At 38.4% G+C, this 27,803-nt stretch overlaps 3 protein-coding genes across 8 annotated transcripts; 1 reads left to right on the forward strand and 2 right to left on the reverse strand.

The window, feature by feature from the left end:
* LOC144630611 (homeobox protein Nkx-2.2a-like) lies at window positions 1–4,463 on the reverse strand. Of its 2 annotated transcripts, XM_078488987.1 has the most exons (3): window positions 4,235–4,463; window positions 2,517–2,576; window positions 1–1,961 (listed from the first exon to the last, which is right to left on the reverse strand). In XM_078488987.1, the coding sequence occupies exons 1-3, from the start codon at window positions 4,314–4,316 to the stop codon at window positions 1,429–1,431; spliced, it is 675 nt and encodes a 224-aa protein (XP_078345113.1). In that variant the 5' UTR covers window positions 4,317–4,463; the 3' UTR covers window positions 1–1,428. The 2 variants fall into 2 exon arrangements, with proteins under 2 accessions (XP_078345113.1, XP_078345112.1); XM_078488986.1 differs by lacking the exon at window positions 4,235–4,463 and having other exon boundaries at window positions 2,517–2,703.
* On the forward strand, window positions 2,640–27,803 carry LOC144630617 (homeobox protein Nkx-2.8-like). Of its 5 annotated transcripts, none has more exons than XM_078488992.1 (3): window positions 2,640–2,769; window positions 26,017–26,148; window positions 26,813–27,803. In XM_078488992.1, the coding sequence occupies exons 1-3, from the start codon at window positions 2,733–2,735 to the stop codon at window positions 27,250–27,252; spliced, it is 609 nt and encodes a 202-aa protein (XP_078345118.1). In that variant the 5' UTR covers window positions 2,640–2,732; the 3' UTR covers window positions 27,253–27,803. The 5 variants fall into 5 exon arrangements, 4 of the variants coding, with proteins under 4 accessions (XP_078345118.1, XP_078345120.1, XP_078345119.1 ...); XM_078488994.1 differs by lacking the exon at window positions 2,640–2,769 and adding an exon at window positions 21,797–21,948 and having other exon boundaries at window positions 26,813–27,802; XM_078488993.1 differs by lacking the exon at window positions 2,640–2,769 and adding an exon at window positions 22,411–22,893 and having other exon boundaries at window positions 26,813–27,802.
* LOC144630612 (homeobox protein Nkx-2.5-like) lies at window positions 16,127–21,497 on the reverse strand. The gene is made up of 2 exons (XM_078488988.1): window positions 18,519–21,497; window positions 16,127–18,067 (listed from the first exon to the last, which is right to left on the reverse strand). The coding sequence occupies exons 1-2, from the start codon at window positions 18,724–18,726 to the stop codon at window positions 17,577–17,579; spliced, it is 699 nt and encodes a 232-aa protein (XP_078345114.1). The 5' UTR covers window positions 18,727–21,497; the 3' UTR covers window positions 16,127–17,576.

A 27,803-nucleotide genomic window follows, 5' to 3' on the forward strand; every position in this document is an offset into this window, starting at 1 on the left:
TTACACTCTTACAAATGAATTTTTATTGTGGACTTCTCATTTCAATCTAAAGTCATATTACTGACATGGGTGTAAATATATGTACATCGGATCATATTATTAACAGAGGAGCCAACGCGGCTACAACTAAAATGCGAGGTACTTGCATCTAAACTGTTTATCTAGTCTCGTCGTGCTTCTTTCGGCGAAAGTGCCTGTTAAATTATGTTCCTTGTATATGAGCTTTTAACATGAAATAAATTACAACTTCTGCAGCAAAGGAACAGGACGAAATAGCTCTGCCATTTGTCTCTGTTTCCATGTCATACATTGTCCTCGCGTTTCGGAAGGCATCTATAGAAAAACGTTGGCTTTGAAAGGCTGTGTGATGTGTTTTTCTCTTTGGTTACCTATGTTAAGAAGTATAACTGGTTTTACTTATTTTTTTGGTGCAAAAAATACATAGAGGCAAATGCGTACGAATACGTGCCAGAAGTTTTTTCTCAGAAGGGTCCGAATCACAACATATCATAATTAACTTCATTACAGTCTTATGAAATTCTATATTTTCCTGTATTATTACGGTTGCTCAAATGTTTCCTATTTCAAATGATAAAAGGATGTACTGTCTTCTTTCAAAAGAAAAGCGAATTAGTCAATGAACGTTCTTTATCTAACCACAAGACGAAAGCATCACCAGATGTCTGTTTAAAATGAAGGTCGATGAAGCAAACACGCCCTTTGATACTCTTCATTCACTAGAGCAGGTTCCCTCTTCATTGCAAAAAGTGTGGGACATTGCTCTATTCGGATAGCATTTTATTGCTTGACCGGTGGGCTGCTTCTCTTAATTTACCTGTTTGATGCTGGTCCAGCGCTAATGTTACCTAATCGAGCGAAATATATGCCATCTTTTGAGGAGTTACTTTGGGGACCTCTAGAATGCTTCGATGAATACATCAATGGAAAAAAATTAAAATGTCACTTTCTAACTTCTTGTACATAAAAAAGGTCAAGATACAACCAGAAAAAAAAGTAAATTTAAATTGTTTCGGTCCTTTGTACCAGCTATATATATTTATATATGTTTTTTCGGTTTCAGTTGATCTTACGTGAATTTGCGCGGATAGCGACAGTGAAACATTTATTACTTGAAGGAATTGATAAGACCCAGATCTTAAACTCGTGGAACAAATTTACAATTTTTCTACTCTCAAAATTAAATTAGGTTCTTGGTGATATTTTACAGTTCACTTATTACAACTACAGAACATGCACCTCAGAGAGAAACAACAGTTATTCGAATCTCCTCTACTGATAGACAGTTTCAATAGTCTCTCTCTTGGCCTTGCTTGTCATCTAGTAACGGCCAAAACAAGACTATGCACGCAGTCGTTCAATTGCGAAATAATTTCTCGACAGTCGGTTTATAGAGCACCGACAACTCTTTTACCATTTACAGTATGAATACGCTTGCATGCAAGATGAGTTCATGGACGAGATGGCCGGAGCCGTGTAGGAATAAGAGTTCCCATAGGAGTTTGTATAGTCATAAGTCGGTTGATATTGGTTTGAGAAGTAATTTCCCACCGAGTTGCTAAAATCGCTTGAATAACATGGCTGACCTTCGCGGATTAAAACAGGCACCGGCACAGTTCTCGGGTAAAGCGAATGAGAGTCTTTAAACTCTCCAGCTTCGGTGGCTTGTTTCTTTTGCTTGTATCGGTGGTTCTGGAACCATATTTTGACTTGTGTAGGCGTCAGGTTGATCATTCGCCCAAGTTGCTCTCTTTCCGGAGCCGACAGGTACCGTTGGTATCTAAACCGTCTCTCCAACTCGTAGATTTGTTGTTTGGTGAAGAGCACCCGGCGTTTCCTCTTCTTGGGAGTTTCACCGGACTCGTCTCTGTTGATTTTTGGAGCTTGCTGTAACACATCGTCTCCGGCACACTCCTCGTTCAACTCAGGATGTGGTCGAGCACCTAATCGAGCAAAAGCGGGTAAAGGGGTTTGATGAGACTCGATAACACCGATTAAGGGGTGATTTGGTTTTAAACTACCAGCGAGGCGGAGCTGCAGTCAAGGACTCTTGTGATCTACAAGTTTGTACTCTTAACTTAGGTAAGCTATTCAAAAATGCTTGATGCGAAGAAACGAGGAAAACTTGTGAGTACACTACGCTTCTTTTAAATATACACTTGCATGATAGCTTTCTTGAGGTTTTCTGTGTAATTACGCCCCCGATGAATTCGTTTTGTACAGAGTTTCATCTCTTATGCGTAAAAAAAAGTATCAAAATATGAAGACGCTACTCTTAAGCCTGTTTTTCTTTTCTGCGTTTTTGTTCAGGGTTACGCTTTCATAGATGTCAATTCGTGTTCCGAGTCACGAAAATCTAACAACATGCTCTTTCGAGATTTACCATAACCTGTGAGACAAGCTAGCGTTCATCTGAGCACACTCTCTAGAGAAACGACAAATCTTGGAGGAATTTCGAGGAGTTGAAAAGAGTATTTAAGTCAAAGCCCTGTACCTACCCGAAGTGTTGTCTTGGCTTTGGCCGGACGGTGGCATTGTCGTTATTATGCAATTAGATCCTGCAGAACGATCGGGAGAGAGATTAGCACCTTGGCAAATATTAGGAATCCTTGGAGTTGCGTTGGAGCAGCTTTGGAGGCACGATTCCGGGAGACTTAGGATATTCTTGACGGAAAATGAAGACATAACGCGAGTCCCGGCGGACGGTGCTCAAGATGGCTGCTGGCCTATTGACTGTACACAGATCAAAGGGTAGGTAGGAATGTGTGGGTTGGTTAATGAGCAAGCTTGAGACACGTCATGTATGACCCGCCTGAATTGACATAGAACACATGTTATTATTCACTGTTTGAGGAGAATTTATTTAGGGTGATAAAAAGATGTCACATCTTTGACATGTACGTTAATTAAAATGATAGCCATTGAAATCTTTTAGACAAAGCAAAAGACTTTATAGGACTTAAAACGATTCAATTTAACTTGGCCTTCTCGTTTCGCTGACTTTCTGCTCGTTAACAGCGTATTCCAATTAAAGCCTTAATCCCATTTAAAAAGCTGCCAATCGTGGGTTCGTTTAGCTTTTGTGGTGTAATTGAACGAGCCCCGACCACTTCCCGTCCCCTAATGCCTTTTTCCCTCACGCCTCTCAAAACATTGAATTAACTCGGTAAAGGGAGGCGGGAAAACTATTGTTCGGTGGTGGAGCTCGCGAATTGTTTATTAAATACAGTTAACTGGATTAGCTCTTGAGCAATTAACCGTTTAGAAATCAATTTTTCTCTGTGTTCTACTGAATTGCTCAAAACAAGTAAGCCGTTTTCAAATAAAACTGTTTGCGTTCAGTGGGTTCGCTTTGTTGCTTCAGTGAACTAATTTTGGGATTTTCTTTTTTGAATTAAAGGATCAATGATTTTGAATTGCTAATAACTAGAGTCGACAAGCTTGACAACTGTGTCTTCCTATAAAAACCTTCAGAAATGAGATTGATTGATGGATGTTTTCCTTGCCAAAATTAAAATAGGCTCTTTTGTTTTATCTCGACGTGTGAAACTTTAAAATACTGCTGTCACAACAAAGTCGACGAGCAATCGTTTCCTTTTCACGTCGTCTTAAAATCCAAAAACAAAATCGAATCTTAAAAGGTTTTAACAGATTTCTTTTCCTTTATTCCTCAGTTGTTGACAGCTACTTCAGTGCACGGAATCTCAACTTGTTTTGATTCGGAGACGATTTTTCAAGGAGATATGTTAAATCGGTTAAGTCCTGTGCTTGACAACATTTTTGCCCGGTCAAGATTAATCTCAGAAATTAAGCGCAAGTCTGAATGGGACTGCCAACAAAATTTCAAAAAGGGTAGTTCGGAGAATTTTATGTATCTCAACCTCCCACCAATTCTATGATTACTATTTAATGAACGTTGGGGGTGGTCTTCCGTTTCAAAAACACTCGCACGCTTCTTTGACAATGAAAAAGGCATGTACGTTCTACAGGTTTTGGTTTGTGAGGGCTATACGTGCTGTGATTGTTTTGAATAATGACAGATCTTATAATTAAAGCTTGCCACTCCGCACTGGCACCTTTGTCACTCTAACTAAATGTTTGAAAATGTCGCGGTGTGCATCAGCATATCTTGTACAGCTCAAAACACAGGAAACAGCCACAGTGACCTCAACAAACATCCATGCTTGCTACACTGAAACACAAATGTTTTGAATACCTGTTTTGGGATTACAATCAAAAGTGACAAAGACGTTTCGTTGACCTTGAACAGAACATGTATAGCCCTCTCTTTCTGTCATGGTTTTATCATTTCACTGATTTTATCACACATCCCACTAGGTAGAAATCTTTCACTTAAAAATGGCAAGGATGTCTCAACCCACTCTGCCCGTTTGTTGATTTCGAGGTACAGCAGGAGACACAAAGTTTACTCAAATGTTTCATTGTTTTCGTTACCTCGTTCTCCGTTGTTAATCTAAATCTCAGTTTCATCTCGAAAGGTCATGGAGACAGCTCTTTGGCGTCATCTGCTATCGTTTTTGACAAGTGGTCAGTATTGAGATGACTGTGATTCTGCCAATGATAGCAAACATCACGGAATCTTTTTCCCCGTCTTAAGCCCTTTATTCCACAAAAAAGAACTGTAATCGAGCTTTATAATGCTTCTCTAGAGTCTTAAGAAAATTTCAGAAAAAATCAACGGCTAAATTCGCAACAACCTTGGGTAATTATTCTCACTTTGTCTTCATCATGTTACGCCCCTTGTCGTAGCCTTTTCTAGTTTAAATGGTGGGCAGGACTAACATTTTGACCCGGGCACACTAGGAAAACAATTTGGCGCCTCATTATGACAAGAAGCAGATATTGTCATCGAAACGTCTTTTAAGGTTAAAATCAAAACAAATCAGTGTGTTTTATGGCTTTTGAAAAAATCCCTTGACACGGCATTAGTGATTCGTAAAAACCCCTGAGTCTGGGATTAACGGCTTAGTGAGATTTTGAATGTGCAAAAATAAAACTTGAGCTGATGGAGGAAGTCTGTTTGCAATTTGTTTGTTAAATTGTTTCATTTATGTAGTCTGGGCTCTCACAGCATATGTTGCAAATTCCTTCGTGGGGGCCATTTTCGGTGTTTGCATTCATGACTTAGCTGGCTTCAATGTCATATAGATGATAAAAGACTAAGGAAATGAAACTCTACTTATACAAGTTTTGTAAATTACGTAGGAAAAGTGCTCCAATATGCGTTACAATTACATAGGCTTGAGACTGAATGCGGAGTCGCGAAGCTGTGGAGGTCTGTGGGTGTAGACATACCAGATAAGTCACAGAGAAATGGCGAGAGTAAGAAAGACCCATTTGGGCATGTATAGTAATTTGATTGTCGTTTTAAAAAAAGTTTCACCCGAAACATTAAAAATAACAATATTTGAAAGCAGCTCAACGAAGGAGTCTTCTCTTTTTAACTTAATAATAACTCCGTATTTTACATTTTTCTGACATTTGCAATGCTTTTTCTCTGCGCAGGCAATTTGTGGAATGGCATGTGAGTTATTTTTCGTTATCGTAGACTTCTATAAGGTCCATTACACTGCTCAGACAAGCCGTTTTAGACAATGCATGTGCATGAATTTAATATGAAGAATCAAATTAGTCAAGTAGACAAATAACTGATTGAGGCCATCAAGCGAGTGCGATAAGAAACCAAACCTGTGATATGATAGGCCTCGCTCAGTAGTCTGCTGACAGCGAGACAGTGAGAGCGCTTTTGGTATGAGGTGTAAGGCACTTCGTTCAAACTATTTTTTCGCGGGCAATTTAGTTGTTATAAATAAACGACGATGAATAAGTAGGAGAGATTGCAGAGCAGCAAGAAAGGCATGCCTAAAACTTCTGAATTAACTTGTGCCCTCGGTTATTAACCACAACTTGAATTAGAAAATCTATCGTTTCCTGACTATAAGAATGAGCTTTGCGCAACTTTCCTCAGTGACAAGAAAAGGTCAAGATTCATCTCAAGGTCTTAAAAACTACAATCTAATTTAATATAAGAAGACGATTCGGCAAAGGAAGTTATCTCGGGGATCCCAAAAACGCGGCAATCCCGGTCAGGCCTGACAGAGGTGTTGGTGTAGGTTACAGTCTTTTGTTAAGAAACTAATTAACTCGGGCCCTTCTTATCTGCCATTCACGGTGGAATACTGCAAGAAAGTTATCCTCATTGAGCTGTCAGTACGCGGACAGCTACTATGTTGTAATAAAGTTCATCTTTTGTTTGATGCCATGCGGGTGGTCTCCAGCTAGCAAACACTTTGACGTTTCAATCAAGTGTATGCAAGGGAACTTGTGGACTTTAGCTAGTGCCTACCCTGTATACGTGATGTCAGAAAGACACGGGGATGCAGTGTTCATCTTCCAACTGAAAAAATAGGGCTTTTGTTGTGAATTTTATTGATATATTTTTCCTCTGTTTTAGTGAATACTGCTACCCTTTAGTCGAGAAGAACAGTAATATATGAGATACGTGACATTACACATTTGTATTGAAACTTAGCTAATAATTTTTAAGGGCAGTTTGAAAGTTAATTTCCCACAATATAATTTTGAAAGCTTTCCGGTCGAATTCAGGTGTTTTCTTTATTTTATTTAAAAACTTATGCAATGAATGTGTTTGTAGTTTATGAAAACTTGAACTTCCCCTTTAATAAAAAAAAGTCATGTCAAAAAAATAATATTGCCACTGGAACAAAACCTTGAAGAAACATATTTTGACATGTCTAGTGGAAATGTCCAAGTTGAAATTTGGAAAATACAAATCAAATGTGCATTTCACAAAAGTAAGAAAGAACTATTCATAGCTTTCACTTGGATGGGCAGACACTAGGGTTTCATTCATGGTCTCAAAACTTAGTATTAAAAAGCTTTTTCATATCAATGCTAGCACACAAGGGTTTCATCCTTGGTATAGCATACTAAACACTACCACACGAAAGTACTGCCCATTAGCTTTCATATGAATGTATGAATGGTCACACACCAGGGAGTTATCCACAGACTTAAAAGTTAGAAACACCTTGTACAGCATAATAAACAGTATCAGATGAAAGTCCTTCTCATAAGCAGTTTCATTTGAATGGTCACGCAGTAGGGTTTCAACCACAGACTGTATTTAAGAACCACTCTGGGAGAGAAGGGTTAAATGTTAGTGAAAAAAAAACAACGCCAGTCTGTAGTATAGTATTTATTCCAGGCCTTGTGGTATCAAAATAACTGTTAGCTTTTAGAAGATTTTCAAGCACGTGTAAAAAGACTGAAATACAGCTCATCTGTAATGAAAATGCTTGACACAACCATTTCAAACCCAGCTGTCTTCATCCACGTTGTCTGATGACAACTTGAATTGCCTCTCTGCTTGTTATTAGCATAGGTTTTCAGTCAAAAATATGTGATTTGTCTCTTTCTCTGACAAGTTTCAAACACACGAAGTTCTTATTCAAGCCAGTGTTTTTACTTCATCTTTAAGGTGAAATAAAGAGTTATTTAATAGGTATTTTTCATTTCCATATGTCAGTACGAATTAATTTTTTACTTTGAGGGTATGTGTTACAGGTAGTATTTTTCTCAATTCGGACTGACAACCAAGTACTTATTTTGAAACGTAGAAAGCGTTTCGGTAACACCCAGAAATTTCACAGCAAATGGACACCGCCTAAGATAATTATTTGGTTAGGTAAGTTATTTTTATTGAAATGTTAACGGAAGTTTTAATATAAAAAATAAAACTGGGTGAAAATAAACCGAGTTTGCGTTGGACACGTTTTCTCGCGGCAATCAACCGGCTGAAACACAAAATACTTTCTCATTAAGTGTAAGAATTAAAATTGTTTCGTGTTTGTAATAAATGTCGCTTTGTTTAATCTGCCTTCCTTCACCTGTAGTGACACACACGAGCAATGTGTTAACGTTTTATTCGTTTTCATTCAATCGATGAATTTCACGGAAAACAATGTGAGACGCGCGTGGCACAGCACAAACGAAGCTGTCATCATGGAGTTATAGACGCCCCATAGATGAAAAACACACACTTTGACTGTCAAGCCAGTTTTATGAACTAGAGGTAAAACTAATTAAACTCCAAGCAAACTGACCGCCAGTTTTCATTCATGAAAAAAAAATTGTGACACTTGTTGACATGCAGTCTTGTCTAAATGGAACAAAAGCTCTACCAACGCTTTTATGAGCTCTCGGATTCTTGAAGTATTGAAACATCAATGTTGTGAGAAATGCCATTTACCTAACGTTCTAATTTGTTCTAATGTGCTTCCGACAGGCAGACAAAAAGTGTAGGACGTGTTATTGAATAGCAAGGCTGTGTGTTCATTTCCATTATGAACAGATCCCGTGTTCTCACAAGAAATCCACCACCAACAGCAAACAAGGGGGAGAGAAACCCTACAGTTAGTTCCGTCCGCAGAAAATACTAATGGCCTAAGAAAGTATATTATGAACGCTAAGGACACATTGTATAACGCAGATAAAGCGAGGACAAAAAGGATAAACTTGTCAAATTGGTATGAACCTGTATGGGAAAATGTGTTCCGAGTAAACAAACCGACATATTGCCTGATGCCGTAATTACTTGGTTAAACCTTATTACGTTCAGATCGGAAGCATCCATCACTCTATTTACTTTGTATACCAAACTCTGCAAACTTGAAGGGAACCTTTATTTCCACCCAAGGAAAATATTCCAAAAAATTTACAATCGTCCTTCTTTTTGTTGTTGAATTTATAATTTAGGTATCAGTCAAGTGTTTTATCTCTAGTGATCTGAGAGGGGGAAAACTAAAACGTGATACGGGCGAAAAAACGACGAGAATTGATCTCTATTGGGCGGGCTTGAAGTGAAGAACTTCATAGGTATCGTTTCCAAGCTAGTGAAGTGCCCCGGAGCTAGTAATAAATGTATTCATTCCCTCTGCCTGGCGCCAGTTGTTACGTGGTTGAAAGATACTAACCATTATTGTAGTTTGAAACGTGTTCAAGCTCCCGTTTACTCGGGGAAGGTACTGGTGGGACTTTGTTACGGTGTTATGGCTTGTAACATAATGTTTAATGGTTGCAATGTTGTTTGCAAACAATATGTCCCAGTGTGTTTGAGCCGGGCAATTTGCTCTGCAACTAAGAAAGGCGGTGGTAACACGATTTTATCATAACATAGCTTGTTGATCATTTGCTGACCGCAAAGGAAAACTCTATTGAAAGGGTAAGGCAGAGATACAAATGATTTATTATTTATTCCTTGCTGTGAGATACCTTGGCATAGGACACTGCTCAAAGTAAAGTCGTTCGGGGACATTTTTAAGCTCGTCATAGCCCTTACAAGTAATCACCGAATCAGTAGAAATGAATAGGATCCCTTAATTTAGTCCGAGTAACGACACTGAATTTGTTGTATAGTAAATCATCTTTTCGACTTCTGTCCGGCCTTGAAATCGAGTAATCGCCACTAGCTAGAAAGCTAAAAAAATTATGATGATAATGCGAAGCATTTGATATCATTCCTTCTAATTTACAAGGGTAAGACTTAAAACCTTCGTAAAAACTTCCACATATTATTATTTTTTTCCTTTTCTTAAGCAGTAAAATCAGTTAACCTAGAGGCAGCAATGATCGAGATATAAATCATTTGCACTGTTATTAGACTGTTTGTTGGCACGTATCAATAACATGCACCCTGCATAGAAGTTATTTTCACAGCAATTGTTGCAGTGAAACGCAGCTACATCGCTGTTAACTCACGGCGAAACTTGTTTTTGCTGTTGAACTAAGCCCCCCGGTTCTAACATTACAGTTCAACAAGCATTATTTTAAAGATACGAACAGATGAAATATTGTCATATAAACAGTTACAAAATATTTCCAAGTTCCTTTCTTAGGAGTAAACTACTGCTGTTAATACCAGTATTATAAATATTGTAATTTTAGGCTAAAATTTTATTCACCACAAAAATGTAAGTATTACAATTCTTATTCTAAATTGTTATCTCTTAAATTTCTTTAATCGAGCCGTACATGGCTTCAAACGACCGTGTGAAGGGAGACCAAATATTTGTTTCCATCAATTCAACCGAGAGAATAACACATTCTTCCTTCTCGGATTAATTTTAATATGTCTGGATGCAAAGTTCCCCATGACATTTTTATTATAAATTTAGTTAATGCTGCCTTGAAATACATTCCATTTACATAACCATTTGAGGCTCAAAGAAAGCCGAACACGGTCTTATATACCAGCATTAGAAATGGCTAGTGTTAATTTGCTATGATCATATATGAGATTACTCTTAGCGGTTTACCCCTTTCTTCTAGAGGTGGGCTGTCTTTTTAGCTTCTAAGGATCATTCGCTTTTGGTAAATGTGTGAAATCTTTACATTACAGTAGCATTAAAGAATATGTTTATTGGTTTGATTCTGGAACTGGTTCATTCTCCGTTCTATGTACACAACTTTACGTTTGTTTTGCCCTGAATACCGGGCTCTGTACTGACAACTCCCAAATGAAAAATAATTTTTATTCGTCACTAATTTCTTGAAAGATGCAAAATAGGAGCTATATTTTAATTCGATTTTATTCCCGAACCTCATGTAAGAATTTTATTGCAATGGGGTAAAATGATCAAGACAGTCGATTGAAATATTTTTGTCAGCTGTAAGCGTAATCAGATAGTCTTCGGCCATCACTGATTCAGCTGCTACATACGCCTTTGCTTTCTTGCGTCCCTCAAAAGGCCAGTAGAAAATGCATTTTTAGTTAGTGTGTGGGGTATTGTTCTCGGGGTTTTTGTATTACTGCAAAGTGCTATAAAGGGTTCACTTCTTAACACGGTAATGTCTGTAATGTTATATTTTAAATTCTGACGGTGAGAAGTGCGATTTAGTTCGCGTACAATAGAAGAGCGCTACGGTTTCGCGCGGCCATGTCAGTCAACTAAAAAAAGTCAGCAAAGAACATCAAGGAATTTGTCAGGTTCTAAGCACCTCAATTGACACAATTCGTTCATGGCATTAAAATTTTCATAACTTTCGTGGAGCAATCCCGCTTGTCGGCTTGTCTTTTTAATGGTTTGTTTTTTCAGCGCGCCAAACAGTGGTCTTTTTAATTTTCGTATTGCGGCCATGTTTACATTTAGCTACTGCTCTTAAATCAGCTGTCCACATTAAACAATGCTTTATTGGTTGCGCTTTCTTTCTTATCAGCTGGTTAAAGCCGGTACTACTAAACAAGAAAAGCTCTCTAGTACGTATTTATTCCCCGCCTCAACTCCACAAATTGCTTCTGCAAAAACATGTGGATGTGGGCTGAGATAGTTTGAGCACCTTTTGTCAAATTTGCCGCGCCCACTTCGTGCAATGAAAGACTTATCTCTTACTTTATCTTCATCCTTTTAATTCCTTTATCTTACTTAGCAATATTATACGAAACGAAACTCCGTTTTGGCGCATATGGCATATTGAGTTTATCGCTATAAGCTCTGCCACGTGAACTTTGAAAAGCAATCATTATACGCTAAGTGTTGGTAATCCGAAACCTTTTCAAGGCCTGAATAAATCCATAATTTACATTTCGTAAAGGGTCGAGTGGTTTTCTTTTCACGCGTTTTTAGAAACGTTTTGCTGTAAAATGACGACTCTTGAATTGAAATTCGAAGCACTTTCACGGCAACCTTTTTATTTTTCATGATGTATCTTGTCTACTGGTCGCTAAGCAAAGTAAATGATCAATGAAGAGTTTTCATGGTATTTCTGACAAACAAGGAACTGAAAAACACAAGCAAATCATTCACCGATAGCTAATAAAACATTCACCGCCATTTGTTTCGTGATCTTAAGCTGAAGTCTTCAAATCCTTGAAGAAACATTTCAATGACTTGTTAAAAACGCTCGTTGAACGCCGAAACTACTCAAAGCCATAACTTTTAACAGTTTTTAACTGTCCCTGTAATAAGACCCAAGGGTGCAATTTTTACTAGTAAATTGGTTTGTTTTGGAACCATTCAGTTTGGCAAAATGTGGCTGACGGTTGTTTCTTAGTGTCAGTTACAACGGCGCTAAAATACAAGTGGCAAACTAAGCAACTTACACAATGCGCTTATTGCTTTTCCTTCATGCATTGAGAGGTCAGTCTTTAGCCGTGATCCTTGCAGAGAGTTGCTTGAACTTCAACACTAATGTTCCGCCGTTTTTGGTCCGTTTTGCGCTTTTTGGCGGGCTTTTTTCAGCACCGTGGACGTGGACCGCAGGCCATCTGACTTTACTGAAACTGAAGCTGCGGTGAGATTTTATTTTTATTTTTTTTAATAATGGTTGGAGGGCCCTTTTGAATCATTTGATTCACTATGCGGCATGCTTCGTGGTCACATAAAAAGGTTCGCCAGTTGCAACCCAAGAATTAATAAAAACTTGAAGGAATAAGATAACAGGGGAGTTAGTACTTCCTTTATTGTTCAAATGGCATCGGTTAAGAAACCAGATCCGTGTTATGGTAAGAAATTGGGTTTTAAAACGCGATAAAAATTGATTTTTCATGTCTTAAAAGGTGGCTCTTGGCTCTCAAAACGAGTGCGATTTCCAGACATTTTGGCGCCATTGAAGTGAAATACGAGCAGTTACTTCGCTGTTCAGTTAAGTTTCCCGCATGGAAAATGGCTGAAAATCATGACGCGCTGACTGCTAAGTAATAAACACATACTGGAAGTATAGGACAGATTTATCAGAAGGCCAATGCCATATACGCCATTCGTTTGTCATAAATAAGACAGAGATAAAACAGACAGAATCACGGGCGTGCAAAGAACACGGATTTTAAAATTCGCGTCAGTTTTTAAACAGTACTGTAGGTAGACTTTTCACGGGTGCTTTAAGGTTAGTATGTTTCTGAGAGGATGAATCGTGTTATACTGTAATCTTCCAAATAAAATCTACTTTGTTTTCAACGTCCTGTGCTGTGCTCTTTCATTGCTAATCCGAAATAAAACGGAAATGCCTCGCTAGGCAAAATCCTGAAGAATGATGGATATCATGAATACTATGATATTGCTGCACTATATTTATGTGAGAGTGATTGTGGTCTAAAATGTACCACATTTTTGGTCTTTCATTTAGAAGGGCGATTTGCGAAGGCTTTGTTTGTTTACTTTGAGAGCTATCACTTTTGACTTTCGAGGCGCAAAAATAGAAATCTGCAATCGATACCGGAGTGTTGGAGTGAGAAATAAAAAGATTACAGGATTAGTTTTAAGTCGAATTATCCTGATATCTGCTGTTTTTCCGTGGGTGTGGTCGCAAATGTAATTGCGAAGATCACTTTCACTCGCAGAAATGTAAATACTCCGGCGATGCGTAAGGCCGGATCACTGGAAAGAAACGCTTGCAAGTTTCCACGTCGCAAATTTTACCTAAATCGCAGAGGAATTGTGCCCTCTTGAACTGCTAACGAAAAACTATGGATGTTAGAATCGACGGCAGGAATAGCCGAACAAATCCGGCCTGTCTGCGAGCTACGGAAGTCACCAGCCGACCTTATTCAATGAACCCGCACAACTATGTATGTAAAGGAACTTGATTTCTATTCAATTTTCTTGTGTGTTTTCAGTTTATTTAACAACTTTATTCGGTTACTACTCGTTTATAAATGAGCCCATTATTGGTATGCGGGTATTGTAGTGTTTTTTTTATTTTATATTCTCATCAAAGTACCAAATAAACGTAAATGTGGGCATTGCTGAATTTTCTCTCACTGGTATGAAACACGTAGATGTCACATCCCATCGAAGGACTTATGATAACACCGTAGACCGTCACCGTACGACTTGTAAACGACAAGCACAAGGCCCTCAACCTAATACAACTACTCAAGGGGGCTTCTTCTCGTAGCCTCTTAACCAAAAATGAATTCTCGAAACTATTAAGTTTTCTTTGGAGAGAACCTGCATATATTTGTGGATGTTGAACGCTAAACGAACTCTTTGTCAATCAAGAGTGTTGCCCGACATGTTTGCCAGCGAAATCCATGTTGTGGCAATGTTCATGTTAAATGATGTGGCTTAATGTCATTCGTGGCAGAAAGTGTCTACAATTTTACTCGAGTGTAGCTATGTATTGATAAAATCTTTTTGAACACATCATCTACCTAGTAACGAAAAAGGCCTCAAATTTCTGAATTAAATATATGTAAGGCCTTTGTCAGTGCTACTTTAATGGTAAAAGCGTTGCTACAAAATGCAAAAATACAAACATAAGCTTACGGCTGCTGTCCAAGCTGGTATTAGATAAGAACGTTTTTTCGGAACACACTTAATTTCTTCTATATGTAAATGAATTTTAATAAAACGATCTTGGCGCGCCAGCCATTAACACAGCGTCTGCCAACTTGCTCCAATAATTGGCAAGATAAATGCAGACGATGGATCTGAGATTGGAGAAACCCTACAGTCAGCGATCAGGATTATGTGATGCTTGCTTTTAAAGAAGCGCCCATTTCTTGCCGGCCTTTGCATGATAAAAACTTCCGTAAAAATAGCTCAGTGGGACGTCTGGTCCCATATTTGTAAATAAACGTACTATTTTGCCTTTGTTAACTGTCCTCAAGCTAAAAATTAAGAGCTTCTGGGCTGGGCTGTACCGGCGTGAACGTATTGATCTTTTAAGCTTTCACTGAATGGAGAATGTTCTCCAGTTTGTGAAGTGGTTTCGTTAGGCTGTACAGGAAAAACCCTTGAGTTAGTTCTTAAAAATTCTTTCGCAATTGACAATACTATCGTTAATAACGTGATCCAATATTCACTTTTGAACAAGCCTCACTACTTTAATCCCACCAGTTTTTCGAGATTGTAACAAACAGCTATAAATTATATTCTTGACAGTCCTAGCAATAGAAGCACATGGTGGCGGAAAAGCTATTCCATTTACTGCCAGCAAAACCCATTATAAAGTTTTACTTACACAAAATCTTGCACTTTTCTCCGCGGCTTTTGCCCCCGTTCAGTTACCACCAGCTGTGAATAGCTGGTGGCTTTTAACAAGGAAAATGGAAGCCGAAAGCCAGAGGATGAATTTAAGATCACATAATGAAGGAGGCTCATTGCTAAGACTCGAAGATTTTGCTAAATAAGTATCAAGGCATTTCTAACAAAAATACTTTAGTTTTGCTTTGCGTGTACAAGCAAGATGCACTTTCAATTGACAAAATGTTCACGTCAACTGTATAACACATCTCTAACTACACATAATTCATTTGAAAAAAAAAGTGCGTCTCTGTCATAACTTCAGCGCCGACAATTTCATCAGCAAGCGCTCACATAAAACATTTTCCTAGACGTTAAGTCGCAAGTAAATAGATCAGCACTTCCCGAAGTTTTCACAACAGAACAACATTACATTAGGCGATTTATTTGAACGTTAGAGGTTTCTAGTTACTAGGTAAAGAAAAACAGCCGGTCACTCCTGGAACAATATAATTCTTTGTGCAAGATAAGGTTTTATTAAATTCCTCGGTTGCTGTATTATTTGCGAAGAAATTTTTCAACAAATTTTGTCCAACTTTTATGGTCTCTTTTATAACACTGTAGAAAATCGACAACCTTAAAAGAATGCGAGGGCGAGAAAATAAGCAGATAAAATATACTAAATGAGGCCTAAAATATCATTTTCAAATGGTGTTTTGGGGGTTGACATATTTTAGTTTTTGTGAGGCAATTTATTTAATGGGACGAAAACGCAATTTATTCTTTATTCGTTTTATTTGAAATTTATATATACATTTGTGTTGGATAACCTCATTTTTCTAGTGAGTACACTTTTGTTCCTTACAAATCGTACCGAGCGAACCGCGTTGTTCTTGGATGTCTTTAATTAGTGAGAGTGAAGAAAAACATAAATTGAATGAAGTGATCCACAGTTTCGGATTATTCTGCCACGCAGTGTTAAAACCCGACCCAAACTTTCGTGCTAAATGAATATCTTGACGGAATCCATTTAGTGGGTCACAACCCGTAAAACCCTCTTTGTAAACTCGAGTGAGTTTTCACGGTGAAGATGAATCCTAAGATGAAAACAAGTGCTTGAAAATTTATTCTAACTAAGGACTCCCGCGTCTAAAACACTGAAAATCATCCTTACAAATGTTTTTGTTTCCCCAATTTATTAACACTTTTGAACAAAGAGGTGTAAGTGAAATGGTGAATTAATGTTTTATTCATAGTGTTTTCTTCACAATTTACTTCGTTTTTCTTTCATTAACAAGGTCTGTGACTCAATACCTTATGAAAACAACGCTTGGAAGAAATGTAGTTTAGTTTTTTGTACAATTGTGGGTATTCATTCACAAGTAAAAGAGTTTTTGCGTTTCAGAGTGTATAACTTATTCTAATTTACTCAAATTCTGTGGTAACGAAGCAATCTTACTCTGTTGTCTATAAACCGTCTCTGTTTTCTCTTGACTAATCTGAAAGCAAACGAACGCTGATTCAATTTGCTAAAGATCCATTCTTGGGAATTACACTAACCCCTCCTCTTTTTTTCATCAAGTAAACACGAACGACAATCAATTATGGGAATCATACGCTTCGCTTCATTTCATGACTAAATCCCGCAACAACCTCTCTCCGATTTTCACCTCTAGAGTAAAAACAAACTGGTACTGTGATCTCCTAATGACAGAATTTCCATGCTTGTTTGATTTCACAAAAGCAAGGCACTAAGTGCGAGAGTTGTGTGTCAAGGTGCCAGAGAGCATCTCATAAAATCCTTTAAGTAGAACAAGTCGTGTTGTTTGCCAAACATCGCCTTGTCAATTTTGATTCACTCATTCGTGTCCCATTGCGGTTGTAATGTTTTGTGACAATTCGTGTGGTAATGCGAAACGATTCTTTGGCGAAGAAACGAACTAATTGCCGTTGACGTTTATGCCAAGCTCAAACAACCAGCATTTTAGCAAAGATGAGAAGAATTGTAATTAGAATTTAAGTTTAGCTTGGAAGGGATTATCCCTTGAAAGATGATGGACCCTTATCTCCAGCGTCTTAATTTCAGACATGCATTTACTAAAAGCATTAAGAACAATTTTTAAAGCTACCTAGCAACTTATACTATAAAAATAACTACAAAATCAAACTTTAACGCACTAAAGAAAAAACTATAAAATTGTTTCCTACAAAATCTGACTACTTACAATTTTTAAAAGCTAAGAACAAAATGTTTTCAAATCAAATTTGAGACGAATATGCAACAGCTGTTGAGTCACACGAATTTGCAGTTTTGCTGCGTTTGGTGAAAGAAAACTCCAAAAAAAGTCCTAGAATATATACTAAAAAACAATTCATCTATACCAAATTGTACGGTTCTTTAAATAAAGTGGTCCTTTGCCCTTATGGTTTTCAGAATGTTGGCATATAAGCTTACAATTGACTTTGTAGCTTCACCGTGACAGAATGCTTGAAAGGAGACTCGCATTGTTCTAGGTTTCTTCGTATAACACACGTTGTAATTGCATGTTTACGCTACCAGTTCCAATATGGATTGGCTGGAGCGATGTAAGATGAAGTTACGGGAGGGAAATGATAAAAGTCTGTAGGATCGTGCCGTAAATATCCAAAATTATTGACCGATCCGCCATGACATGGTTGGCCATCTCGCACTAGCACGGGCACTGGTACAGTTCTTGGAGTGAACAAAGGCGCTCCTTCACTCATTATACCTTTCTCAAAGCTCTGTTTCTTGTACTTATATCGATGATTCTGAAACCAAATTTTCACCTGTGTAGGGCTCAAGTTGATAATCCTCGCAAGCTGTTCCCGCTCCGGCGCGGACAAATAGCGTTGTTGTCGAAATCGTCTTTCAAGTTCATAGGTTTGCGCTTTAGTGAAGAGCACTCGTCGTTTCCGCTTCTTTGGCGGATCGTTCAGGTCATCTTGCGTTTCCTCTCGCTCACTTATTTCGTGGCTGTTCGTTGAGGAGGTCGAGGGTTTTTCTGTCGGGCTCGGATGTGCATCTGTTACGGCGGAAAGGCACAACATTTCATTAGTACTAGGCCTATGTAACGATATCCACAGCACAAATAAGGAACTGTGAACTTGTAAGAAATTAAGTGAATTGTAGGCTACACCAATTAGCTCTTTTAACCCTTTTCCACGAGGTCTACAGCAATAAAGAGTCTACAAAACTCGTAGCACTATAGAATTCACAATTAAAATTTTAAACTGCAGTCATTTTTTCTGTCGCGTTTGTAATTGCGTCGTAAAAAAATCACCATTGTATTTCAGTTTGCCGGTATATAAAGAAATTCATTTGCGTGCGAAAACATCGCTTGTCGCGCGCAGTTTACAGAGAAACCCTCTCGAGAATTGCCTCGAGTATTTTACAAGCTATCGAGCTTAGCACTTCAAGAAGACCCGCGTTTACTTTTCGCTCGATCAAAGATACAAAATCAAGTTCATTCTTACTTGTATATGAGCACTCTTGGCCTTGATTACACACTACAGTGGCACACGATGAATTAGGAGCACGAGTGTTTCCGCCGGGGCTATGATAACTCGGTGAAGATTCTGGGGTTGTTTCGCTTTTAGACGGGCATAAACCGGCTTCTGGTAAATTAAGGATGTCCTTGACGGAGAACGAAGTCATCTCGAGCGATCGGTCGATTGTGTACATGGATCTCAGATGTCTGCCATTTACAAAGCCGAGCACATTCACATCTCAGTCAGTCTTGGCTCGGAGCGCGGCGGTTCGTAGCAACTTCTTATAGATTGGGGCGTGCCCAGACTCTCGAGTGGTGAACAAGATGTTTGACGTTAAACAAATGTTGCCTAAATTCGCCTAAGTCAACTTCTATTGATAGGTTAAGGTGGTGACGAAATTGACATCACAATTAATTAGAAAGATAGCAATTGAATGCCCTGTCACACGTAAAGCCCTTTCCAGTGACAGATCTGCCCTAAAAGGCCTCATCTGACATGTCACGCTGGGCGGGCAGACTCGACTGCTTATTTCCCCCCGCTTAGAACTCAAATAACCATAGCTTCACCTTCAATGGGGCACCTTATTGCATTTCTGACATGGTGAACTTAATTTCAAGAGACCACCTCTCCTAAGGTTCGTTTGTCGACCCATCGAAACCGCTCAAGAAGTTCTTCATATCCCCCTTATTCACGCCTCTCCACTTTTTGAAAGATCGATGTAATCGAAGTTGAAACCTTGAATACCGACTAATGGGCGATCGGAAGAGCGAGCTGTTGGATTAGCGATAAAAATCTGCAAAAATTTGCACCTTTGCTAATCGCCCCGGCTTTCGTGTTTTTTCTTCCCTTAGTTTTGTCTATTCCTATTTACAATCGCACGTACGCATTTAGGCGTTTTAATTCGCGTTATTTATTATTGTTTTTATTATTTTTTGGATTATAGACTCAATGCTTGAGAAATACCACTTTTTATAAGTGGTTGCTTATTTACCGGGTAAGGAGAAATGTGTTCTCTCGCGCGCGTACGGGCCGGGTGTTTGGGTCGCTCGTGCCAAATGGTGTTCTACAAATTATACAAGGAAGTTTAAAAAAACTGTCAACATTTTAATTACGAGAATGTTCCTTTAATTGTGGCTTTATAAACGCTGCGTTAATGGCTCTCTCGTATTTTAATATTTTCACCTAAAAAGCGAAATGTTTACGTTGCGTTGGGACAAAACCGTCAAGACCGTCACAAAAGAAAGAAGAAATAAAAAGCTTCTTTTCATCTACAAAGAGAACGCTATTAATAGGATTGGGATACACAAGTAGTTAAATATTTTTTACAGAACGAGTTCGCGTCCTCACTAAAGTAAATAACACTAGAAAAACACCTGAGAAGTAATTCTTATATCATTTACTTTCAAAACCCAACCGTCCTTGGCTTAATACTTGAGCGAAAATTGAGTACACTAACTGAGCTTGCTCGGTTTTTGATGTACACCGAAGTATTTCCTCTGGTATCTTTCCAAATAAAGGTTCCCCGCGCCTTGCATGATAATATAAAAACGTCGGCCGGTCCCATGCTATTTTTGTTCTCTGCTAGAGTAATTTGAGCAGTGGCTAAAGCTTTTTAACGCGAGCAGGTACGTTTTAAGAATTGTAATTACCACCAAACGATAGCAAAGGTACGTCCCTTGGCTTCGTGCCTGACGCACATGAGCACGCGGTCGTGTTGTGCCCGATTTAAGAGCAATTCTTGAAACAAACAAACACTGAATGGGTCTTACATTTCTTATTAGTTGGTATTTTTGCCCGAGGCTCGTGCCGATATCCACCTGTTAGTAAATGGTCTTCTTACTTAAGATATTGGCAAGTATACAAGCAAAGTTCTTCGGTCGCCTGAGAGGGTTTTCGTAATTTTTCCTCGTTTCTCGACAGGTTTTTTTCTCTCTCTTTTTTTCTCCAAAATATATCTCCCGTTTGAGCCTCGAGGGAAAATTCTGTACATTAAAAAACTGTCTCGTGGGTGTGCGAGAAACACGAGCTACACAAGTTTAGAATAATCGAGCGTTTCAGTGACTCATAAATATTTCACAGTCAAGAAAGGAGTACAAGAGGGTATTACGTCGCTAAACGTGTTTGCTTACTAACCACCTCATTCAAACAAACTATTTGCTTGTGTCACTTTGTGAGCGACAGGCAAACCATTATGGCATTACGGCGAAGATATTTTAATTTCGCTCAGTGAATATCATAGATCAATAGAAAGTTCGACGTACAGAGTATTTCTGTTTTTCGCGTGTTCTCAGAACTGACTAACTGACATCCAAACTCAACAATGCAAAGTTCATAAATAAACATTATCACCCGAAACTCCTAATACAGTTCAATTAGGAAGGATTAAAATTTTACGCCCTGAATAACCGATTTTTTTCTTCAATTTTATCCTAGCCTTCTTCCCCTTTAACGCGAATACATAAGTGTGTTTGTTTTTGATTAATTTTGTGTTTAAGCGAAAACCGTTTGGATAAGAGCATCGCTCTGAAGACAAGATCTGGAATGATGGATTTTATTGTCTGTCAGCCAAAAGCATTAGCACCCGTTCTTCCAAACAACGACTAATTAGGGTTTAAAAAATTCGATGGTTTGTGTAATTCAGTAAATGGCTATTTGGCAATAAGGCGATCATATTACCTTCACTGAAAAGGCCGCCTACTTTGGCCAAGAGGGCCGCTTGAAAACCTTTCAAGAGTTTCGCGGCGTTTTTTAAGATGAAAACATCTTCAGATCTCAACAGCGTGTAAAGATCTTGGCCGTAACATCTACTCTTGAAGCACAACGTGGAACCTCAAGTGCTTATGGCGGAGTCTAGTGCTTCCGTGAATATCTCTTAACAACAGAATGAAGTCTTAATGTCACCCTTAACAACCGAGTCTAAAAATAAGCCTCGGTGTAAATTTCACTGACAAAACAATAGTTACTCCTTGTGTTCGCCATTTCATTGTAAGTAATTTTAAATAACAACGATTAATTAAAACTGGCTTCGCTGAAATTTTACTTGGCAGGTTTCTGGCGTTGAAAAACAACCCATGTTCTCCGAAGCCTCAAGGAAGTAGTTGCAGACAGAAACATAAACAAAATTTCAAAACAACTTCAACGTTAGGTTTTTCCTTATAGGAGTACATATCACTTTACGGTGGCAAAAACAATCAATATTTTATGGCGTAAATTTGCTAAATTACTTCAACCAGAAATCCCGCGGAAACCATGTGTTTTATATACGGTCGGGATGGATTAGTAGGTTTTAATGTGAACTGTGAACAACGGAAAAATTCACTTATTTTACTGAAAGCGGAACTTTTGAGCAAACTGTTAGCTGCTCAATTTTTAGTCGAAGGGGACAGCTGGTCATGGCAAACGTAATGTTAACCAGGTATTTAAAACAAGTAGAAATTTGTATTCATTAGATCCAAACGTTTTGCTGGTGAACTTTAACAAGAAAGACAATGGATTATTCTTTGCTTTTAGCTAAGTTATTGCTAGGTCGAGTTAAGGGTGCTAAATAGGTGAAACAACACCAGCACATTGTCTAAAAACACCGGTTAAATGTGCCCTACATTTGAACCGAAAAAAGCCATCAGAATTCCTGTTAATTCAGTGATGATTTTCAAGGCTTTAGCACTACATTCTTGGCGGTACTTTTTAATATATTTTATTGTGCACGCCGTTGAGAGAACGCGGCAAAAAAAGGTTACGAACAAGTATGATGATTTTACTCTTCAAGGTTATGAAAGTACATCGCTTGTTAAAATTAGCCTGTCACTGCGTCGATTTAGAATCAAATAGAGGATAATTGTCGCTGGCAGTTCTCTGCCATTTTAATTTGACTAGAACTGCCATGTCCCTTCTGTAAACTTAACCGTGAATGCTTAATTCACTGAGTCGACTTTTCCGGAATCAACTTGAACGATTACGGAGTTGACAACACGATCCAAAATCACCCGGTTCAGTTTGTGACGGGCGAGTCGTATCGAGCATGTATTGAATTCTAACTTGCTGATGATTTAACAATACATTGATGTATATTGTCAAAAAAGATCATCTTATGGGTAAACAAGAGAACGTCCAGCTCGCCAAAGTCAAACAGCTCCCTGTATCTGTTTCATTAAAACCATCTTCAATGCTAAGTGGAAGACATTCTATTTCCGCCATGTCAAAATACCCGGGTATAAGAATCCGCTTGCCTCACGGAAAGTTGAAAAGGAACAACCGGGGTGGAGTCACGAAATCCGTGTTTTAAACTTTAGCTCAACTCCTTCTCTCGTCAAGGCTAGTTTTTCTAACTCTACCACGTGCGAAGAAAAACAAATGGAGCAAGGTTAGTTTTTTTAGTAATACATTGAGCAAAAGACGCGAGCATTGTGCAACTCTGTGGCGCGTGTTTACATCAGTGAACAAAGCTATTCACAGTATTCCTTTATCGAAGCCTCTTTAGATTTTTATAAATATCCTCTGAAAGTCTAAACTATTGAAGTCATATCATATGTAAATAAGCACGACTCGACCCTGATAACACAAAGAAAATATTGTTTATACTGGTAGCGTGTTATGGTCACCAAGTCAAAATTATATCCCCCTGAAGTCCGGCAAAACAAAGCTATTCTATAGTTTTGACGAACTGTTTGGATGAAACAGAAAACTTACCTTTGAATTTGAACTTATATCTAAAGGATACTTTCTAAAAGTACGTTTATACTTATGAACAATGAACATAAAGGAGCCATTTAATGTATTCCCAATGAATTAAAGCCTATTCTTTAGGCAATTCTTTAGTTGCTTTCTTGCAATTGTTCAATTTAGACAAAATGTCACATCTGTCAGACGTGAAAGTGAAAAGTTTTTCTTTCATTGTGAGCAAAGCCCACACAATGTTTACTCTCTAGCTTTGCTCGTAAATTGAAACAAGCACACTTGCGTTGCGGATACATCAACAGTGATGGTCAGAGCAAACATATTAATGCAAGAATTGGTGACTGATCGACTAATTCACCAACCACAACGAACAAATGAACTCTATCGGCTTTTAAATGAGAAATTTTGACCCAGAATTACACTAAACAACCCTAATCAATTTGTTAGAAACTTCTTCAAAAGTCTTTATATACATTCTTGAAAAGTTTACCCCCAGAGGAATCGGATTACACCTCTTCAATAGTTTATTTTCTATTCAGATTTAGTGAAGAAAAAGAAATTGAGACATATCGAAATTCATTCGACCGTGCGGCACTTGAAAATCTGTTGAAAGCCTCTTTGGTTGTTGGTCCATGCATGGAATAACACCAGGTATCTGGAGAGAGGAATTATCTCGTCTATAGCTCGATTTAAGGGATGTTTCACAATTTTGCTCGCCGAAATAAAAGAATTTTTAAGCACCAACCCGCCAAACCTAACAAAGTAACAAAACCTTTGATTACATTTATGTTAACACGCTTGCTAACACCTCCTATTAATTTTTTGTATTAACCTCGTGTTTGTTTTCTTTGTTACGAGAATTGCTGCCCGAAAATGTTAAATTTTCGCTTTCAAAAGAACTATCCAATCTTTATCGGTCATAATATCATGCACTGAACATTGGAAGATGTCTTCAAGAGTTAAAACGACCTGATAAATTTGCCTCGTGCCACAGCTCAGCGTTCGCCGAAACAAACCATTCAATGAGACAGTGAAACCACATGCAACAACGGATGTCGAACTTGCCAGCTAATATGACTTAGCGCTAACCCATAACAAAACCTGCGATGTTTTCCAAAACTTAACGCGAGTGCCAAAAGCTTTCCATTGGAAACTCGTTCCAAACAAAAACGTATCTAGTTTGATCAAAATTCCAATGTACTTTAGCGATTTCTTCGTTTCTTTATCGATTCATTAGCCATTATGAATCCACTACACAATATACCACCTCGCTCCACGCGATTTGGTTCAATATATCTGAAGGAATGACTCCCACACAAAGGGGAATATTTAAAGCTATTCTTTGGTGACTAAGCAGGTTATTTTTGCTATAAAATACACATGAATGACATAGTTAGTATATACAATAAGAGAGAGAGGGTCTTAGTTAAGTTATTAAAGAAATAACATCAATAACCCAGTATGGTGTTATAATGGCTCACATTAAATCCAGTAAAACTTACATGGCCAAAATTTGCGTTTCTTTTGCGAGTAACTGGGGCGGTGAAGGCGGCCTTTGTTCAAGCTGGGAGATATTCTTTTCAAAGATTTGAAGTTGAAAAAATATATGTATTTAAAGTTTTCTGTTGGTGCCCATATTTGGCGTGAAACTACAAAGCACATATGTGAAAGAGAGCTTGGCCTGACAAGATTCGATATATTTTCTCCTTTATTTTGCAATTTCTTTCATTAGTTATAGCAAATAATTATTGTTCTACACAGCGGCTAGGCTGGTAAAACAGGGCATGGTGTATCACTTATTCATGAGCAAAAGCTTTAAGACAATTCTCTCACCAGAAACATCGTGTATATTGGGTCGTGTGTAAAAACAATTAGATTCTACATAAATTAGTTCAATTGAAACACCGTGAATACCACTGAAAGAAGAAGAAGAATGAAAGTAAATCCGCAAAGATAACGTTAAACGATTCAAGCTAAAAAAAGAAACAATAAACTAGTGGGTGGATGACGAATTGAAGTGGTAAAAGGTTTATGAAGAAAAGTCAACAGTACAATGTTTCTCTGTCCCTGGGAGGGCTGCCTCCAAATCACTTCTAATTTCCTGAGATGTTTAAGAGTACACAATGTTTACAATGTCACTTCACTGAAATAAGATATGAGAGCTTTTCGCAGCAAATCACGGAGATTGTATCTATACTGGACAAATCTTGCGTACCCGTTACTTGTTCCAAGCTAACGAAGGGCGTCACTGGGCTTCTGTCATCACAGGGGAGAATAATTGAAAAAAAATTGCTTGGGTCGTTCTCGGAGGTTTCAATGATTTCCAAATCGTGACGATGTAATAAACGAAACAATGAAAACAGAGATAAACGTAAACTTCCTAATCCGCCAATCCAATTAAAACCTAAATCAACAGAGGTCTTTGCCACTGTATACCATGTGTGAAATAAAAGCAAAAGGAAACTTCTCGCACCTAGAGAATAAAGCTGCTGTCAAATTAAATCCACTGATTTGACGGACATTGAGTCGTGCCTTCACAGCAAGTCAGTTGATGTGTCACTATTGTCAGCGCGCTTTCTCTTAACAAAACAGCCTGATGACAGTGAAGCCAATTTGTTTTATTTCAAATGGCCTGTCGTGTGGTTGAAGTATGGCCCCGCCCCACCCCCTGGCCCAGCCTGCCCCGAGCGTGCGACCTGCTTTTAATCTTGTTATCTTAGCTTCCAACACAATGGAGCCCATTTGAGACAGTTTACACGAAACGCGAGCATGGGATCCTTTTCCATAAGAGACATTCTTAATCTTCCAGAGGACAGGATACGTTCATTGAATACCAAGAGCGAAGAGCAGATGTCCTTTCAAGACAGGAGCTGCACTCCGCGCGCGCTTTCCAGCCCAGACGACCAAGAGCCGATTCACGCGCCCGAGATGGCTAAGTCAAGTACGAATTATTTTAGTATTACTGAAAATTTTTTGATATATTTAAGGGTGCCTTATTCACGAAACTGTATCCAACACTCGAGTACAGTGCAGGAGATTAGCGGACTTAAGAGTTGTTTGTTATAAAGGATAGCGGGAGGGGATTTTTATACAACGGAGTTTAGCATAGTTAAGCTCTTCAAACTTCACCATATCTGAGAAATCTCGAAGTCGCGCTACTTATCTGTCAAGCTGTTTTATTATACGTCACAGTAATGTACCGCATACAGCCGCAGCCATAGGGTTGTTCAGTATTGTAGCGAATAGCGCAGTTCTTCTATCGCCACTTATACCCTCAATAGAAACGGAAAACGTTTCAAGTGATTAATTCTGCTATGGTGCGAAAAATATGTCAATGAAATTGTCAAGCTTTCAAGCTGGCGAACTGGTCCTGTTTCGACCGTCTTTATTTAGGAGCTGCAGCGCGTGATTTTGCGAGCTTTGATTTTGGGATATTTGACTTCAAGGACTTTAAATGAGCAAATTCAGATTTTCATTCTCGAGATAAGGTGAATAGATGCAATCCAAACTAGATTATTCAGGCTTCTTGATGTTAGTGACTGGTAGTCTGTTGAGAATTATGTCAAAAGCAACTTTTTATAAGAACTCAATTGTTATATTCACAGGCGCCCAGCAAGTAACCAGCGCGCATCTCGACTCCGGGAAAAAAGACCAATCTGAGAAAGAAATCAAGAAACGCAAGAGGCGAGTTCTGTTCACAAAGGCGCAGACGTTTGTCTTGGAGAGAAGATTCCAACAACAACGCTACTTATCCGCTCCTGAGCGTGAAGAGTTAGCAAGGATAGTGAATCTTACTCCTGCTCAAGTGAAAATTTGGTTTCAAAATCACCGATACAAGTACCGCAAGCAGATAAGCGAGAGAGGTCCATGGGATAAACCATATTCGCCGCTTTCGCAGGGAGCGTTACTGAACGGCACTGGACAGTTTTGCAGTTGTGTTAGCCCGTCTTGTAGCTATCTGAGCAGTTCGCCTTACCAAGGAGACTATATTCATTATCCTCCATCCGTGAACTCTACTTACATTCAACCAACGACTTATTGGTAAAAATTACAATAACGCGCTAACGCACAGATCGCTGCAAACAAATAGCTGTTACATTTTAGAAGACGTAGCATAGAGTAGAGTTTATTTATCGAGTAGTCCGTTTATGTTTTAAAAGTAATTGGAGTAAATGTTCAATGAGCTAGCGTTTGTCTAAAAATAGATAAAAATTGGTGAAATGTTCCCGTTTTGATAGCGCCTTATAAAATTATCACTAGTGTATATAGGTATCGTAGTTAAGTTATAGAAAGCTCGCAAAAACTTTCTAAAAAAAGTTTGCATCCTGTATAAATTTAACGCTTGCTCAAAAAAAGATTGGTTCTCCTTTTCAAACACTTGTTTAGTTTGTTCAATAGAAAACGATCGTATTTACTAGGATAGAAAATTGAAATGATAGAGTAAGAGCTTTTTAAAATAGCAAAATAATCTTGTAAATACTGTGAAATTCAGCATTGAATGATTGTGTAATGTATTGTATGCTTGGCGCTAAAAATGGGTGATGTTTGAAAGAGATTATATAGATTGTACAGGAAACATTTTGTGTGTGTGTTGGA

Source organism: Oculina patagonica, chromosome 11, assembly GCF_052425735.1.
Source record: "Oculina patagonica isolate OP01 chromosome 11, crgOcupat, whole genome shotgun sequence".
In the NCBI taxonomy this organism is placed as follows: domain Eukaryota; kingdom Metazoa; phylum Cnidaria; class Anthozoa; order Scleractinia; family Oculinidae; genus Oculina; species Oculina patagonica.

Coding starts and splice junctions, on each gene's coding strand:
- LOC144630611 (XM_078488986.1), bottom strand. CDS start 2,703: ATGTCTTCATTTTCCGTCAAGAATATCCTAAGTCTCCCGGAATCGTGC. Junction 1,962..2,516: donor AAGCCAAGACAACACTTCGG/GTAGGTACAGGG, acceptor TTGCTCGATTAG/GTGCTCGACCACATCCTGAG.
- LOC144630612 (XM_078488988.1), bottom strand. CDS start 18,726: ATGTACACAATCGACCGATCGCTCGAGATGACTTCGTTCTCCGTCAAG. Junction 18,068..18,518: donor CCAAGAGTGCTCATATACAA/GTAAGAATGAAC, acceptor CCGCCGTAACAG/ATGCACATCCGAGCCCGACA.
- LOC144630617 (XM_078488991.1), top strand. CDS start 25,977: ATGGGATCCTTTTCCATAAGAGACATTCTTAATCTTCCAGAGGACAGG. Junction 26,149..26,812: donor GCCCGAGATGGCTAAGTCAA/GTACGAATTATT, acceptor TTATATTCACAG/GCGCCCAGCAAGTAACCAGC.